General features: G+C 42.8%; 1 protein-coding gene across 1 annotated transcript; it reads left to right on the top strand.

Annotated features, from left to right (window-relative positions):
* The first annotated feature begins 2,449 nt into the window (after positions 1-2,449).
* On the top strand, positions 2,450-4,683 carry Magee2 (MAGE family member E2). The gene has a single exon (XM_051179192.1). The coding sequence runs from the start codon at positions 2,678-2,680 to the stop codon at positions 4,247-4,249; it is 1,572 nt and encodes a 523-aa protein (XP_051035149.1). The 5' UTR covers positions 2,450-2,677; the 3' UTR covers positions 4,250-4,683.
* Positions 4,684-17,011: the final 12,328 nt, after the last annotated feature.

Here is a 17,011-nt window from a genome sequence, read left to right as displayed (position 1 = left end):
CACACACACACACACACACACGTGCGCAACCAACTGATCTAAAATTCCAGAAGTCAGTAAGGCAATTTTTCTCTGAGGACAAGTGAAAAGGAAAGGATTGAAATAAAGTGCCACCAGAACTTTCAAGATGCCTGAAATGATCTTAAGTGGTACCATGATTACATGATGTATTAAATGTGTAATCACTTATCAAGTGCTACAATTGTGGGTTATGGACTTTTATTATGTGCATATTCTGGTAGTCAAGTGAAAGACTTTATTAACATCATATGGAAGATAAAACAGTATGAAAATTATTCATCCTTAAAAATGTATTTTAAAAAAGCCAACACAGTCTCAAGAAGTTTCAGACAAGGAGTGTGAGTCTGTCTTTTTGCATTTACATTGATATATGTACATCATAGACATAGCCTCATTGTTGTTCATTTAGCAATAAGTAGAAATCTTTGTTGGCCTGGAAAACACAAAAATAGCTGAATGAAAAGAAAATGCAGCTCAGTGTGTCCAGGAGGTGACTTCATAGAAGAACATGCTGAGAATAATGAGGAAGATAGAGAACCAGGTAGGCATGACTTTGTTAAGGAATTGAATACCATGGAATGAGACTGAGATGTCATTTCAGAGTTAATGTGCTGCTTTTCCATTTGATATTTTTCTTTAGATGAGAATAATTAAGTCTTACTCAAACTGTGAGCAGGGTTTCATTTATAAGTAAAGAGGTTTTAAAAAAACAAACTAAACTTAGTTTTACTTTAAGAAATACCAATCTAAAACAAAGAACATGTTACCCTTCTGAAGAACAGAAGAGACCAGAGCAGAAGAACCCTCCAATCTGACCTCACTCATATCTTTTCAGGAGCTGAGAAGAAGACACTGCTTTCTCCAAGAACCTCCTAAAGCATGAACAACAGATCAATGTAAAGCAGTACACATTCTGTCTTGTAGAACATGCACATCCATTTGTGTAGTAAACACAGTTCTCTTTTGCCTAGTTTGGCCAGATACTTGGTCCTGAACCTCCTACTTTCCTAATGGCATGCACATTTAAAAACAAGGATGTAGAAAATGACATGGGTCAGTGTCAGAATGAGTGGCCTCTGAAGGAGTTTCAGGGCACTGGATCACTGGATGTAAAACAATAATCATTACCACCAAGAACTTGCAAGGATTTCAGTTGTGGCTGCAGACGGCAATCAGACATATTTTTTTTCTTCCTTTATGATGCTCTGATGCATTCTTGGATTACAGCTAAGCTTTAGTCCAACTACTGTGGCAGCACTGCCAGAAAACAGAGCAACTGACCCTTCTTCCTGGCAGTGTTTACACTATGCACCCTCAAATACAAATGCACAAACCCCTGAATGAACAGGAGCACCTACTCTGCTGTGAAGACACAAATAGTTCTGGCATATAGGAGGAAATTCAGTTCTTCCTGTTTAGGCAACTCTGTCCTTGTCTCCCACCCATCCTAGCATGTTCCGGCTCTAGCCAACCTGGATAACTGGCAGTTATGCAAGTTTATATTTTACTCTTATACTTTTGGCCCTTTCCTGTTGATTTTTCCTAAAGCTACAGTGCCCTTGTAAACCATGGACTCTTCCCATCTATTTCATCACTTGGAGCTCAGCTCCTCTTTGACTCTTTAGGAACTACCTCCAGTTCAAGACACTTCAGACAAAACTGCCATTCAGTACTCCTGTGTTTGTACTATATGTAAATTGACTCATGCTGATTTCCATGAATTTTATCTGAGCCATTTTCATGAAATAGTGCTAAGAAGTCACTGAAAGTCAGTTGGTGTGAAAGAAAGTGCCTATGTTCTGGACTCTGATAAAAGGATTCAAAGCATGATCTCACTCACTTATAGCTGTACTGGCAAACTCACCTCCCTGAGCCACTTTTCTCGAATTTAACATGAAAATTATTCAGACTAGCTAAGATTCAGTTATTTTAATATGAGAAAAATAAAACATCAAAAACGATGCCTGACACCCAGTAAGTGTGCCACAAAGGGTTGGCCCTCATCACCACTAATTGAACCAACTCTACTGCAAGCTGCATTTGGAAGGGAATATTCAATTTGTCCTCAATGCAATCACTAATGCCCAGCACTGTGTCTGGCATGGGCATATGCTCAAGAAATAATCTGTTGAGTTGGTGGAGGCCTAAATGACCCTACAATTATCATGAATACCCCCCATCCTCTATTAAGCCTTACCAATGTTCTTAATACCACACAGAAAAACTAGAAAACCTTTAAATGCAACATCACTAAACAGCCCCATCCCCTTAATGCTTCTGCTTCATCTCCGTTGTTTCTTTTTGAGAATTCTCTTCCCTAAGAGAAGTTCGAACCCCACAGCAAGCATGGACCAAACTGACCTGCCCATCAGAAGTGGGAGGAGGCGGGAGTGGAAGCCTGAGCGGGGCGTGGTCACCAAGTCGCAGAGGCTGACTGCGCCTGCGTAGGCTGCGGCAAAGCTAACTGCTCTTGGGCTTTAGCTCATTGCTGGCTACTGCCTGTGTAAAAAGATCGTCTTTCTTACGAGCTCTCACTTTTGATCCACACAGCTCCCGGGTATCAGGCTTCGGCTCTGTGCCGAGGCTTCAACACAGCTCTGATCCTCTCTCCAGCGGATCGCTGACCTCCGCGTTCGCGTTCCTGTCTCCTGGAATCATGTCTCTGGTAAGCCAGAATGCGCGCCACGGCAGCGCAGAGACCACTGCAGATTACAGCGACGGCCGGGGTGAAATGCAGGCTACTAATGCCTCCGGGCCCTCCACCTCCATGCTAGTTCCCGAGGCTCCCCAGGGCCCTCAGATTCCAATCGACCCACAGGGGGCCAGCGCTTCCCAGGCAGCACAGGACCCGAATGACATCGAGGTTCTCATCGACGAGCAGTCCCGACGTTTGGGGGCGCTCAGGGTCCATGACCCTCTAGAAGAGAGGTCGGTTGCTTTGGTGAATTTCATGCGCATGAAAAGCCAAAGTGAGGGATCCATCCGGCAGTCAGACATGCTGGAGTTTCTCCGAGAATACTCAGATCAATTCCCTGAGATACTCAGACGAGCCTCAGCGCACCTGGATCGGGTCTTTGGGTTGAATCTGAGAGTTCTTGATCCTCAGACTGACACTTACAACCTAATCAGCAAACCAGGTCCCCAGTCCACTGAACGGCTAGCAGAGACCCTGGACATGTCCAAAGCAGGTCTCCTGGCCTTGGTCCTAGGGCACATCCTCTTGAATGGCAACCGGGCCAGAGAGGCCTCCATTTGGGACCTGCTGTTAAAGGTTGATGTGATAGATGAGCCTCAGAGGATCAACAACCTCTTTGGGAACACAAGAAGTCTCCTCACTACTGACTTTGTCCGTATGCGGTTTTTGGAGTACTGGCCAGTGTATGGCACTAATCCCCTTGAATTTGAGTTCCTGTGGGGCTCTAGAGCCCACAGGGAAATCACAAAGATGGAAGCCTTGAAGTTTGTAGCAGAGGCCCATGATGAAGAGCCCTGGAGCTGGCCAGAAGAATATAACAAGGCCCTAGAAGCTGATAAAGCCAAAGAGAGAAGCCAGGCTGCTGGCTTAGAGTTCTGGTCAGAGGACGCTATGAATGATAAAGCAAATGATTTGGTCCAGTTGGCCATTAATGTCACTGAGGAGTTGCTGCCTATACATCAGGATGAGCTATTGGCTCATACTGGTAAAGAATTTGAGGATGTGTTCCCAAATATCCTCAGCCGGGCCACTCTAATCCTTGATCTGTTTTATGGGTTCTCTCTGATTGAGGTCGATACCAGTGAGCACATCTACCTACTGGTCCAGCAACCAGAATCAGAAGAAGAGCAAGTAATGTTAGAGAGCCTGGGCAGACCCACCCAAGAATATGTGATGCCGATCCTGGGTTTGATCTTCCTGATGGGCAACCGTGTCAAGGAGGCCAACATCTGGAACTTACTCCGGAGATTTAGTGTGGATGTAGGGAGAAAGCATGCCATCACCTGTAAGCTCATGAGGCAACGTTATCTGGAATGCAGGCCACTCTCCTACTCTAATCCAGTTGAATATGAGCTGCTTTGGGGCCCTCGGGCTCACCTTGAAATCACCAAAATGAAAGCCTTGGAATACATGGCTAGGCTCTACAGAAAGCGGCCACAGGACTGGCCAGAGCAATACAGAGAGGCTGTGGAAGATGAAGAAGCCAGGGCCAGATCCGAGGCAACTGCCATGTTCTTCTTTGGCCCTGTGTGAAGTCTGATGTTTCATTTTAGTTAAGTGGCATCAGTTAAAGGGGCCTTTGGGAAAGGGGCAATACTGTCCTAGATCAGAAGTTGGGAGGGTTGGGGTAAAGAGTACACCTTGTGCTTAATGTGTTCCAATTCTAACAGTATTTCTTTCCTTCTAATATATTCTAATTGTCTTCATGATCAGTGTTGATAAAAGAATTGCTCATTTTCTCTTCCTGTCTTGTTTCAGTACAAATGTTCAGATAACTGTGTAAAATGTATTGGTAATATTTATGTATTTGAAATAACCAGTAAAACAAGCTAAATAACAGTAACAATACACACACTTGTACACAAACACACCCCAAAGACAAAGCCCCTCATTCGTGGTTGCCCTCCTTTTGAGTCTATTGTTGTGTTAACAAACAAACTAACTAACAAAAACAAAAGACTGCCACTTACCTGCATTTAGTTTGCTGTTGCAGAGTGTAGTAAAAAAAATAAAAGTATAATGAATTAGATGCCATGCTTATGTCCTCATTTATTCTATAAACATTTATCAGGTTCCTGAGACCAAGGTGATGTGCTAAGGGTATATGGGTAAAGAAGTCCCACCTGGACTTCAGAATTCCCCCTAAAAGAGGACAGCCATGGAAGTAACCCAGCAATTACATCGTGCTATGGTGAGTGGTATAAGAAAATGGAGTTGGCTGGGGTGTACTATGAAAGTCCATAAGTATAACTCCCAACTACATGATGGGGGGGGCAGCGAAGAAGGAAGTGCAGTACAAGGAAGGCTGGGAAAAGGTCAGGAGTATGAAGCAGGAAATGGGTGAGGGTAGAGTCAAGGGAGGTGGTGGGAAGGACCAGGTGGAATGAAAAGCTGGGGTCATGGTATGCTTTAGTGGTGTCTGGGGAGTGATACCTCAGACCTAGATGAGGGACAAAAGGAGCAAGTGGTGAAGGTATAGACTGTAGGTAAAATACCCAAGGGGAGGGGGTGGAAAGTCACCCAGAAAGACAATGTTAGAGTTCAGAATGGGGGTGGGAGAGAGAAACCTGTGCGTGGGGCTATCTCCTGGGGGTAGCTCTTGGGAAGCAGTAATAGCCTTCTTAAATACAGCTTGCCTTGGCTCTTCAGTCAGATTTAATTCACACCCTATACCCCTTGCTAGCACTGTTTATTTCAACACTCAAGCTGTTAAAGTAAAAGATAACATTTTAGTTCTCTTCATCCTGATTCCACTGACAGCATCTGACCTGGCTCACAAGGTTCCCCTAGAAAGCTTGCAGGTAACAGTTTCTGAAATGCATCCCTGGCACGGGGGTGGGTATCACTAGGAAAATCTGACTAGGGAAAGACAGTGATGCCTTCCAGTACTGCATGCTGTATGCGTCCTCATCTCCTGGCATCCTCAAGCCTTCTCCCCTTTGCATCCTTTTAATTACCAGAGGTCTCCCCCAAGTGCCACCTCCTAGCAGATGGTAAAGTATGCAGACATTTCTCACATTTTTATTAGCCCCAGAAAAATAACAGTACAATTTCCAACTCAGGAATTGGACAATGAGGGAAGAGACACACCCTTTTGGCCCCCAAGTCTGACCTGCAGCGGTGCAGGAACCCAATTAAGAGCAGTCTGCCTGAGAAAAAAAGACTGCGCAGGCGCACTCAGCGGTTGCCAGGGCGATATAACCCCCGCTGGGTCTCAATAATATCCGCTGTAGTAGCATACGAAGAACTACAGGCTAAGTGGCATGTGGCGGGGGTGGAGGGTGGGATATCTGGTGCCCAGAAAATTAATAACCTCGAGAGCCTGAACTGATGGAATTCGGAGAAATGGGGTGAGGTGGGCTTGAGACAGTTGGGGAAGGGAGAGTGTCTGACTCAGAGAATTTGGAATCATGGTCCTACCCAAGCAACAAACTGCAAGGGTCTCTTCAGCTTTCTTAGACCCTAATTGGTTTATGCTTTCAGAGAAAGGGAGAGGAGGCAAGTTGGTCAAGGTGCCAAGTGTTTCTTGCTGTGACTTTTTGGATTGGTGCAGGGTCCTCAGACACATCAGCTTTGCAGGGGATCTCCGGAATAGAAACCTGCCAAGGGAAATTTGTGGCATCTGGACGGACCAACACTCATTAATATAAAGCTCTAATTGTTTTCGCACTAACTATGTGCCAGAAACTAACTGTGCTGCATTTTCCAGGTGCTTAACTCTCTAATCTTCCTCTTCATTCTTCAAGAGCGTTTTAATGTTTCCCTTTGACACTTCCGTAGACTGAAGTTTAACGTTTCCAGGGTAACTAATATTACCAAGGTCACACAGTCACCAAGAGGACCTGGGCTTCCAGTCTAAGAAGCCCTCTCCATCACCTGTGCTAAGTTCTCAACCAAATTTGCAGGCTCTCAAGATGCAAGGAAAGTTAGCGTAGCCAGGATATGGAGGCGTGACAGTGCTCTCCAAGGGAGGAAGAGGGGAGAAAGAGCAGGGCTGGAACTTCTCCAAGCTCATTTTTGTGCTATCACTAGGGCTCCACTGAGCTGCCTGGAAATAGAATACACATGTCTGTGTACTCTCTCCCTAATCTGTCCTGTTATTCTTGCTCATTCTGCTCTCTGTAAGCTCCAGCCTTATCTGCTGCTTTTCACCCAGCCAAGTCAAGAATCACCATTTCTGGACCACCAAAAAAAAAAAAAAAAAGTGTTTATTGGTTTTTTTTTTTCAACTCTGAAGGAACAATAACTTGATACAATTTCCCACTTGTCAAGACCTGCTCAAAAAATACAAGAATAAAAGTGGAAAATAGCCCTGTGTCACAGATGCCACATGCAACTTTCCAGAAATGGCGAATGTGACATTTGCATGGCAGGTGCCTATGGTGAAGGAAAAGATTATCGCGGTAAATAAGGATCAGGATAAACAAATAGGCCGAATAGATGTTTATTCAGGGAGAAATAACTTACAACCTAGACAGATGAACACCAGGATATTCAACCGGATCCTCTCCTGTCCGAGTCACGCCAGAATGAGAGCGCCTTTCCTGGCCCCCTTCCCCTTCGACCTGCTTCCACAGGTCACTCCGCCCATGGCTCCACCCCCCAATGGGCGTGGTCAGTGCCACAGAACTATCTCACTACAAAAGATGTTGTATCTCTGTGGTCACATCTCTTCCTTTGCAAGCAAAGAGATAACCAGGAATCTTCCCTCTTTCAGGCACCAAGTTAGAAGCAGCGGGAATGGATGGCTAGTAAACAAGAGTTATAGGAGGCACTGCAAGGATCACTCTCAAATATCCTTGTCATCCCTGTTAATTAATTTGAAAAAAAAATATGTGCCTTGGGAGAAAGCTAAATTGGTAAAGTGTTTGTTTTGCAGGTATGAGGACCTGAATTCAATCCCCCAGCACTCATGTGGAAAAGCCATGCTGGTGATCTCAATATTGGGGAGGAGGAAACAAGAGGATCCCTGGCACTGGCTGGCCAGACAGTCTAGTCTAATTGGTGAGCTCTAGGCTAAGGAGAGACCCTGTCTCAAAGGAGATGGGCAGTGTTTCTGAGGATGGCACTGAAGGTTGCCCTCTGGCTTCCACAAGCATGTGTTTATGTGCAGTCAAGTACACACAAACACATGCACACCACACACATGGATACTCATGCACAAAAATGGGAAATTTTGTAAATGAATTCCATCAACACCCACCAACTATGTTTGGTTAGATGTGTCCTAAATACATTTGATCATGCAGAGTCCCCTTTGACTTATGACTGGAATCTTTGCTAAGGAGATAAGTTTGTGAAAATACTCATTTTAAGTATTTGAGGTCCAAGAGTACACTCTTTTTTTAAATTAAGGAAGCCTTTCTTGACATTTCAAAATATCCACCAGCTTCCGTGTGCACAAATATCCACAAATAAGCATGCAATTAAAGTAAAATCTGAGCTTGACTAGCATATATGGATTTCAAGACAATTATTTTAGGACTCTGAACTGCTGTTCCTAAGTTGCTGGTAGTGATAATCCAGAGCAGAGCTTCTTAAGCTCTTTCCACTCATGACTGTTTATGACCCAAGGAATTTTGTGTTTGTTTTGTTTATTTATTTTTTTTAATTTTTAGTTTACATATCGATCCCAGTTCCCTCTCCCTCTCTCCCTCCCGCTTTCCCTCTCTCCTACCCTCTCATGCCCCCACCCACCCTCCCCTCCCACCCACCCCCACTCCACATGTAGGGCAATGCCATCCAGGTTGGGTCATATAAATCTGTCAAGTCATTTGGAGTAGGGTCTAGGACTTCTCTCCTATCTCTAGGTTAAGGGAGTATCCCTCCATGGGGAATGTGCCCCCAAAGTCCTTTTGTGCACCAGGAATACATCCTGGCTCCACTGTCAGAGGTCCCTTAGACTGCCCAGGCCTTCTAGCTGAGACCCATGTACAGGGGGCCTGAGTCGGTCCCATGCAGGATTCCCAGCTATCAGTCTGGGGGCCCGTTAGCTCCTCCTTGTTCAGGTCAGCTGTCTCTTTATGTTTCTGCAGCCTGGTCTTGTCCTCTCTCTCTGCATCTGGATTAGTTGGACCCAAGAAATTTTTACATGACCCCAATTACATAGCCATATTAAATGGGTATACACAAACTAAACATTTATTGATAACTCACAAAAATCTTTTAAAATAAATTTATTGGTATACATGTAATTTTGCCACTGAAGACAAAAGTAAATTTGTATACTAGTAAGATAGGTGTGTTTGTTTATTTTTACTTAAACGGAAATCCTGGTTCAGATCCGGAGGGAGATCAGTGGGTAGGGTGCCTACTTAGCACTCATGAATCGCTGGGATCTATCTGTGGCACCATATAAAACAGGTTGAGGCGGTGTGCCTATAATTCTAGCGCTTTGGAGGTAGAGGTAGGAGGATTAGAAGTTCAAGAACACCCTTGGCTAATTAGTAAATTCAAGGCCAACCTGGGCTACATGAGATTCTGTCTCAAAAATAAAAATCTTGGCCACACATTTGATACTATAGGTCACAGTGCATCTTCAACATTTTTCAGAACTAGTCAATATTTTGATTTAATAGCTATCCATCAATAGTAAGAATACTACTTCACACAAATATATAGTACAAAATAGCAGAAGTATGTTTTAAGGGAACTAGACAGGTGACTCAGTCACTTAAGTACTTTCAATGCAAGCATGAGGACCCGAGTTCAGAACCTCAGCACCCACATAAAAAAGCCAAGCCGAAATCCCAGCATTGAACAGTTTGAGACAAGAATATCCTCGGGCTCTATGATGGTAGATATGTTAGTCATCAATCTCATTATCAGGGAAGGGCATTTATGGTAGCCTTTCCACTGTTGCTCAGAGTGTTAGTTGGGGTCAGTCTTGTAGGTCTCTGGACATTTCTGTAGAGTCAGTTTTCTCTTCAAACCAATAATTGCTCCCTCTTTTATGGTCTCTCTCTCTCTCTCTCTCTCTCTCTCTCTCTCTCTCTCTCTCTCTCTCTCTCTCTCTCTCTCTCTCTCTCTCTCATCTATTCCTCCCTGACTCAATCTTCCTAATCTTCCTAGTCTGACTAGTCTGACGTGGTTTCCTCTCCTCCCTTTCTCTTTCTCCTAGCTTCCTCTCCACTCACTGCCCCCTCCACTCCCAATATGCTCAGGAGATCTTGTTCCTTTCCCCTTCTGTGAAGGACCTTGTATGAATCTTTTAGGTTCCTCCTTGTATCCTAGTTTCTCTGGCGGTGTGAATTATAGGCTGGTGATCCTTTGCTCTATGTCTAAAATCCACATGTGAGTGAGTACATACCATGTTCCTTTTTTTGTGACTGGATTACCTCATTCAAGATAGTTTCTAACTTATCTACCATCATAGAGCCCTCATCTAGTAGCTGATGGAAACAGAAGCAGACACCCACAGCTAAACACTGAGCCGAACTGGAATCCAGATACAGAGAGGGAGGACAAGACCAGGCTGCAGAAACACATAGAGACAGCTGACCTGAACAAGGAGGAGCTAATGGGCCCCCCAGACTGATAGCTGGGAAACCAGCTTTGTATGGACTCAGACCCCCTGAACATGGGTCTCAGCTTGAAGGCCTGGGCAGTCTAAGGGACCTCTGACAGTGGAACCAGGATGTATCCCTGGTGCATGAAAGGACTTTGGGAGCACATTCCCCATGGAGGGATACTCCCTTAGCGTAGAGGCAGGAGGGAGGGCCTAGTCCCTACTCCAAATGACTTGACAGATTTTGTTGATCCCTCCTGGAAGGCAACCCTCTCCATGGAGTGGGGGGGAGATGGGGTGGGAGGGTGGTTCAGGGGGCATGGAAGGGAGGCAGAGGGAACTGGGATCAATATGTAAAGTAGTAGTAGTAGTAGTAGTAGTAGTAGTAGTAGTAGTAGTAGTAATAGAATATCCTGGGACTTATTGGCCAGCTAGTCTTGCCAAATTAATGAACTTCAGGTTCAGTGAGAGATTTTGTGTCAAAAATAATAATACAGTGGAAAGCAATAGAGGAAAACAACTGTTACCAAATGCTGCCCTCCCCCACACACATACCCACATATGTGCACACCAGAAACATGTATATATACACACACAAGAAATGTGTCTAGGGACATTTCACAAAGTTTGGAAATCTGTCTTAATAATAAACCAAATTCCATTTAATGGTTTTACGTTTATAAAACTCAACTAAAAAATGTAAGCAGCACCTTCTAAACTCAAACATTCTGTTGCTGAAGAGATGGCTCATTGGTTAAGAATGTTTACTGATCTTGCAAAGGACCAGACTTGAAGTCCCAGGATCCATGTCAGGTAACTCCAGCTCCAGGGGCTCCTCTTGCTTCTGTGGGTACCTATACTCACATGCATTTATACAAACACATACGCACACCCCTTCACACCATACATACAATTCTAAAAACAAAATTAAATATTGTAAAAATAAAGCATTCTAATGTAATATAATCCAAAGACCCACAAGTTTAATACTTACTGAGGGATAATGGCCAAAAGCTATCAATATCAAAAGTCCGTTTATTGCAATAAAACTATTATATTTCTATAAGAGCAGAAAACACTACTACTTTTCATGTAGCAGTCTCAAATATTAGTTGCAGTGTTTCAAGATGTATTCCTGATTATTGCACATTGCAATGGCATGCACAGTGTAAAGTATACACATTGTGTGTTCAGAACCAAATCTGAAGTCATGTGGTGAGACATGAACAAGTACTACCAGAAACACTTCAGATTCATTCTGTTTGTTTTTCAATTTTAGTCATCCAGGTATGCCTCAAATTTTCTGTGTAGCTGAGAGTGGACATGGACTTCTAATTCTCCTGTCTCCACCTCTGGTGTGCTTGAATTACATGTGTGTGTCATCATATCTAATTCATGCAGTACAGAAGAGCCAATCAAGAGCTTCATGCATGCTAATCAAGCACTCTACCCACTTAGGTACATCTATAGCACTGTGTGTTTAATTTGAATTAATTTGTGTTGTTACACATTCAGAAACCTTTTGCTGTTGCAAAACTTCTAGAAACCCACACATTCAATTACAGGGTTCCATCTCACAGTTGAAGAATATAGTATATGGAGTGGCCTATAAACAACTTTTAGGATCAGGCAAGGGCACTCTAGTCTGTTGTCTTAATCAGGGTTTCTATTGCTGCAAAGAGACACCATGACCACAGCAACTCTTATAAAAGGAAACATTTAATTGGGGTGGCTTGCTTACAATTTCAGAGGTTCAGTTCATTATCATCATGACAGGGAGCATGGTGGCATGCAGGAGTCAAGATTTCTACATCTGGATCAGCAGGCATCAGGGAGAGAGAAAGAGAGAGAGAGGGAGGGAGAGAGAGAGGGAGGGAGGGAGAGAGAGAGAGAAAAGAAATGAAAAAGGGCAAGGAAATGGATTATCTCCTCAGAGTGTCATCAATCCTGAAGGCAACCTGATTTTAGGATTTTTAGGATGATAGTTCTATGAGGCTGGTTTTGAACTCCAGATCTCAGAAATACTAAGTTTATATGTATATGTAAATGTATATATATATATATATATATTGTTTTAATCCATTAAGTTTGCTGTTGTTACATCACCAATGTGAAATAGTTTATCAAGGGTTGAAAGAATCTGAGTGACTACCCCCACTGAGGAGTAGATGGAGTGGTAAAGGAGGAAGCAGGGGAGGGTGGGCGAAGGGGAGGGAGGGGAACTGGGGTTGGTATGTAAAATAAAAAATATTTTTTAAATAATAAAAGAATCTGAGTGATTTAAGTTTCTACTCTTGCTCGAAAAGGAATCAACACTTAGATGAATAAAATTCCACATTTAAAGCAGCAGAATCTGTCTATAATAATTAACCTCTAGAGTAATCTTACAGCAGTAAAAAAGAAGTACTATAATAACCAAAGTAATTAAGTGCTGAAAGAAATAAGCACACAGGTACTTACAAGTAGGTTATGTTCTGTTAAATAGAGTATATTAAATATAGAATAAAATGTTATGCCATGCCACATTGCAGTTCCCTCCCTTATGTCACAGAGACTAGATAGAATCCAGAGCTTTCTGCATGCCAGGCAAACACTCTGCCACTCAGCTATCACTAGTGCCTCGGTTTCTAAGAATGAAGTAAACAGAAAAAGATACTTGGATGAACAGTAAATGTCTTACTTGAATTAGTTTGTCTGTTTTTCTGCTCTGATTGAGCTGAGCTTGTTTGCAATGGAAAATGCTTAATTTGTTTTAAATTTCTTGTTTTTGAAAGGTGGAGTTAGCTTTAAGCTTCTGTCCTCTCCCAATAACTAAATTCATAAATTTTTCTGGGTAATTACTTTTGAAAGGAAGCTGTTCATATTATTATTATTATTATTATTATTATTATTATTATTATTATTATTATTATTGAACACAGGTGGATGTGAAGTATTTTCATTGAAATATCAAATGGTTTTTCCTTTTTCTGTTGAATGAACCTGGTGCAACTCTGGCAGAAGGGCCAATGCTCTGCCAGCATCGCTGCTGGTGTTTTTACAGTGTGGTCTCCTGGGTCATGTGTTTCTTTGTCGATGTACTGGCTGAGGACTATTTTAAGAGCATCTTTTCCACTATGCACAGTGGTCTTTGAGCCAACAGGCCACCTTCCCTGGTCCTACAGGTCCTTTTCTTACCCCCCCCCCCCATCCATCCATCTCCACCTGCAGTACTGAGTGCTGTTTCTCAGTATACTTCACCTCAGGGATCAAGTGTCTGTCTGGCATTCAGCCAGCAGCACCTAATCTGCCCCACAAGGCCCCTTACATCCTCATCCCATCAGCTTATGTGAAGCAATGGGAAGAGGTAAAAGGGCAGGGGGACCAAGGGAGCTGACTGTGTTCAGTTTCCTTCCTTCCTTCCTTCCTTCCTTCCTTCCTTCCTTCCTTCCTTTCTTTTTTTAAATTGTCCTATCAAGTCTGCCAATATGTGAGATTCAAACTACAGGTTAGCATAGGGTAATTATGTAATCATGTGATTCTTTTAGTTGAATGCAATGTTTTGCCCCCATATGATGGTTTAGATTCTGTAATCACACAATGTACTCTGAGTGAATTCCAACTCCATGTATTTTTGTTACAAACTTTCTGGAAAAGATGTAAAACATTAAAAGGAGATAATGCACATACACACACACATACACACGTATATGTGTGTGTGTGTGTGTGTGTGTGTGTGTGTAGCCACATTATAATCTCATTTTCTCATTAGTGGTTTTACGATGCTTATTGTTGATTTTATATATTCATTTGCACTTCGTGAATCGAAATAAACAACAAGGACATAATGTGATGATATCATTTCTTTTAAAGAGTAAAGAAAGAATCCTAACATTCTAAGTGTGGGTTCACCACCATAGCCCTAGAGGCAGTGGGACCTGGAAGAATGATATGGTCTAAGGTCTCATGCAATAGCCTACTGCATTCAGAGCATTGGACAATTTATACTCTAATGTCACATGAGTGAAATTTTCATGAGTTCAAGCTGCATACAATCACAAGGACAAGCTGAACACACGTGGCAAAAAACATGTTTTTCCACAGAGTCATATAAAGGATTGTTTCAACATTTAATTGAATAACAGCCGCAATAATGAGTAATCTGACATAAACTCACTTTTATCTGCTACACCTAGGAGAGGCCAGAAAACACACTCCAAGGACAATTTTGTTTTTGAAGAAACAGGTCACAAGACTCTTGTCTTGTTTTCTTGGAGTGTTCTCACAAGCACAGAATTCACATCACATAACTAATTCTTGGACCATATTCTGACATGGGTTAGATTAGGAAATAACTTCTCATGCTGTGGCTAAGAGTATGGCCATGCCATTCCCATTCATCTCTCTCTGTCTCTCCCTCTCCCTCCCACCCCTCTGTCTTGCTTGTGGGTCAGAGAATAAGATATCAGCTACTGTTCCAGGGTCATGCCTGCCTGCCTGCTGTTATGCCATGATGATCATGGACTCACACTCTAAAATTGAAAGCAAGATGGCAAATGTTTTTTTTTTATAAGTTGCCTTGGTAATATTGCATTACCAGAGCAATAGAAAAATAAGCAAGATGGAAATTGATACCAGGAATGGAGGATTGTTATGATAAACTTGACCATGATATTGGGGACTTTGAACTAGAAAAGCACTTGAACACTGCAAGCAGGGTTTAATGGGCCGTCCAAGTAGGAGCTTGGAAGACAGTAGTGTTGAGAGCAATGTAAAAAATGGAGGCCCAGATCAAGAGGTTTCAGAGAGGAACAATATCAGTAACTAGGCTGGAGGCATTCTTGTGATATTTTCACAAAGAATGTGGCTATTTCCTGCCCTAGTCCTAAAACTTTGCTTGAGACAAAATTGAAAAATGATGGATTCGTTTCCTCGTCTGAAGTTTTAAGAAAGCCTAATATTGATGCTGTTGCATGGTTACTAGTGATTGTTTTTATGCAAGTCTACAATGAAAATGAGCAGACAAGCAAGGAAAAATACAAAATGTATAATTTGAGAAGAGCACCAAGAAAGTTAATGTTGGAGCCAGAGCTTGTATTGAAGAAGATTGGAAAGGCCAGATGCAAAATGGAATAAAGGAAGTTTCTGCTGCACTAAGTTTCCACATTTTTCCCTGAATGTCCCCAATTTCAGTTATGCCTCCGGTACTCTATGTCTCCATTCCCACCCTACCCCAACTGATCCCTGGAATCTACGAGGGTAACTCTAGTGAGGACATATAGTGACGAAGGATACAGAGCCTGAACCGGCCATCTTCTATAACCAGGCATGGCTTCCAGTGGTGGGGCTAGGACACTAACCTAGCCACAAAAGCTACAACCTACATTCTGTCCTGCTTGCAAAATTTGCTGAGGTAATGGTGGGGCAACCATGATTGGACAACCGATGACTGGTCCAACTTGAGGCCCACTTCACGAGAGGAGGCTCATGCCTGATACTACCTAAGAGGGCCAAGAACCAGAGGCTGGGTAGCCCAGAGACCTAGGATAGAACCAAACATGACTGGAAAAAAGTTAATGAAATGATTCCTAATGATATTCTGCTATACTCATAGATTGGTGCTTAGCCCAATTGTCATCAGATAGGCTTCATTTAATGGAGCAATTGGCAGAAGGAAATTCAGAAACCCACAGCCAAATTTTAGGTAGAATTTGGAGAATCCATGTAAGAGGGGGAGGAAGGATTGTAGGAACCAGAAGGGTTAAGAATATCAAGAGAATACAGCCCACAGAATCAAATAAGTAGTGCTCATAGGAACTCACAGAGACTGAAGTCACAATCAGGGAGCTTACATAGGTCTGAGATAGGCCCTCTGTGTATATGTTATGGTTGTGTAGCTTGGTGTTCTTGTAGGATTCCTAACAATGGGAGTACATGTGGGGGTATCTCTGATTCTTTTGCCTGTTTTTAGGACTTTTTCCTCCTACTTGGTTGCCTCATCCAACCTTGATATGATGGTATGTTGCTGGTCTTATTGTAACTTGTTATGTGTGTTTGGTTGATATCCGTGGGATGCTTGTTCTTTTCTGAAGGGAAACAGAGAAGTATATCTGGTGGAGAAGAAGGGTGGAGGTAGGGGAATTTGACGTAATGGAGGGAGGGGAAACTATGGTCAGTATGTATTGTATGAGAGAATAATAAATTTTAAAAAATGAAATAAAGGTCCCTCCAAGGCAATACTCCACCTAGCTAATCCTGCAATTTGTGAAAGGAAAGGGCCTGAGGAATGTTCTAAAATGCAACCACAAATCAACTCTTATGAAAATGTAATTCAAGCAGGGGCCCAGGCTTTGATCCCAAGTGGGCAATGAAACTTGCCAGCATTGGCCATGTGATTCTGGCTGTAGAGTCATAAAGGATACATGAGGAAAGGGGTTGTGGAATCTTTTTCCAGTTAAGGGGAGCTGCTGAGTTCTGGCATGTGACAAAGGGCCCCTGCGTGGAAGCTCTAAGATGCCATTGCATGAAGCTGTGAAAATGAAGCCTGGATTATGTTGGAGATCCTAGAATGTTGGATGTGCCAGAGTCATGGGATATCTGTCAGATAGAGCTGCATTCAGGGAATAGAACCAGCCCAAGAGTATGTTATAGTTAGCAAAGCTGGAATGGGCAAAGCCATCTAACCCCTTTGATATCACACATGGAGCTACACGCTTTGGAGTTTTCCCTTCGGGGTTTTGGTCTAGTATTTCCACACTGTTCCATGATTCCTCACTTTTGGAATGGTAATGTGTATTCTGTGCCATTGT

This window comes from Phodopus roborovskii, unplaced genomic scaffold, assembly GCF_943737965.1.
Source record: "Phodopus roborovskii unplaced genomic scaffold, PHOROB, whole genome shotgun sequence".
Classification (NCBI taxonomy): Eukaryota; Metazoa; Chordata; class Mammalia; order Rodentia; family Cricetidae; genus Phodopus; species Phodopus roborovskii.
The sequence above is the reverse complement of the archived record's forward strand: the minus strand, read 5'-3'. Positions and strand labels throughout refer to the sequence as shown.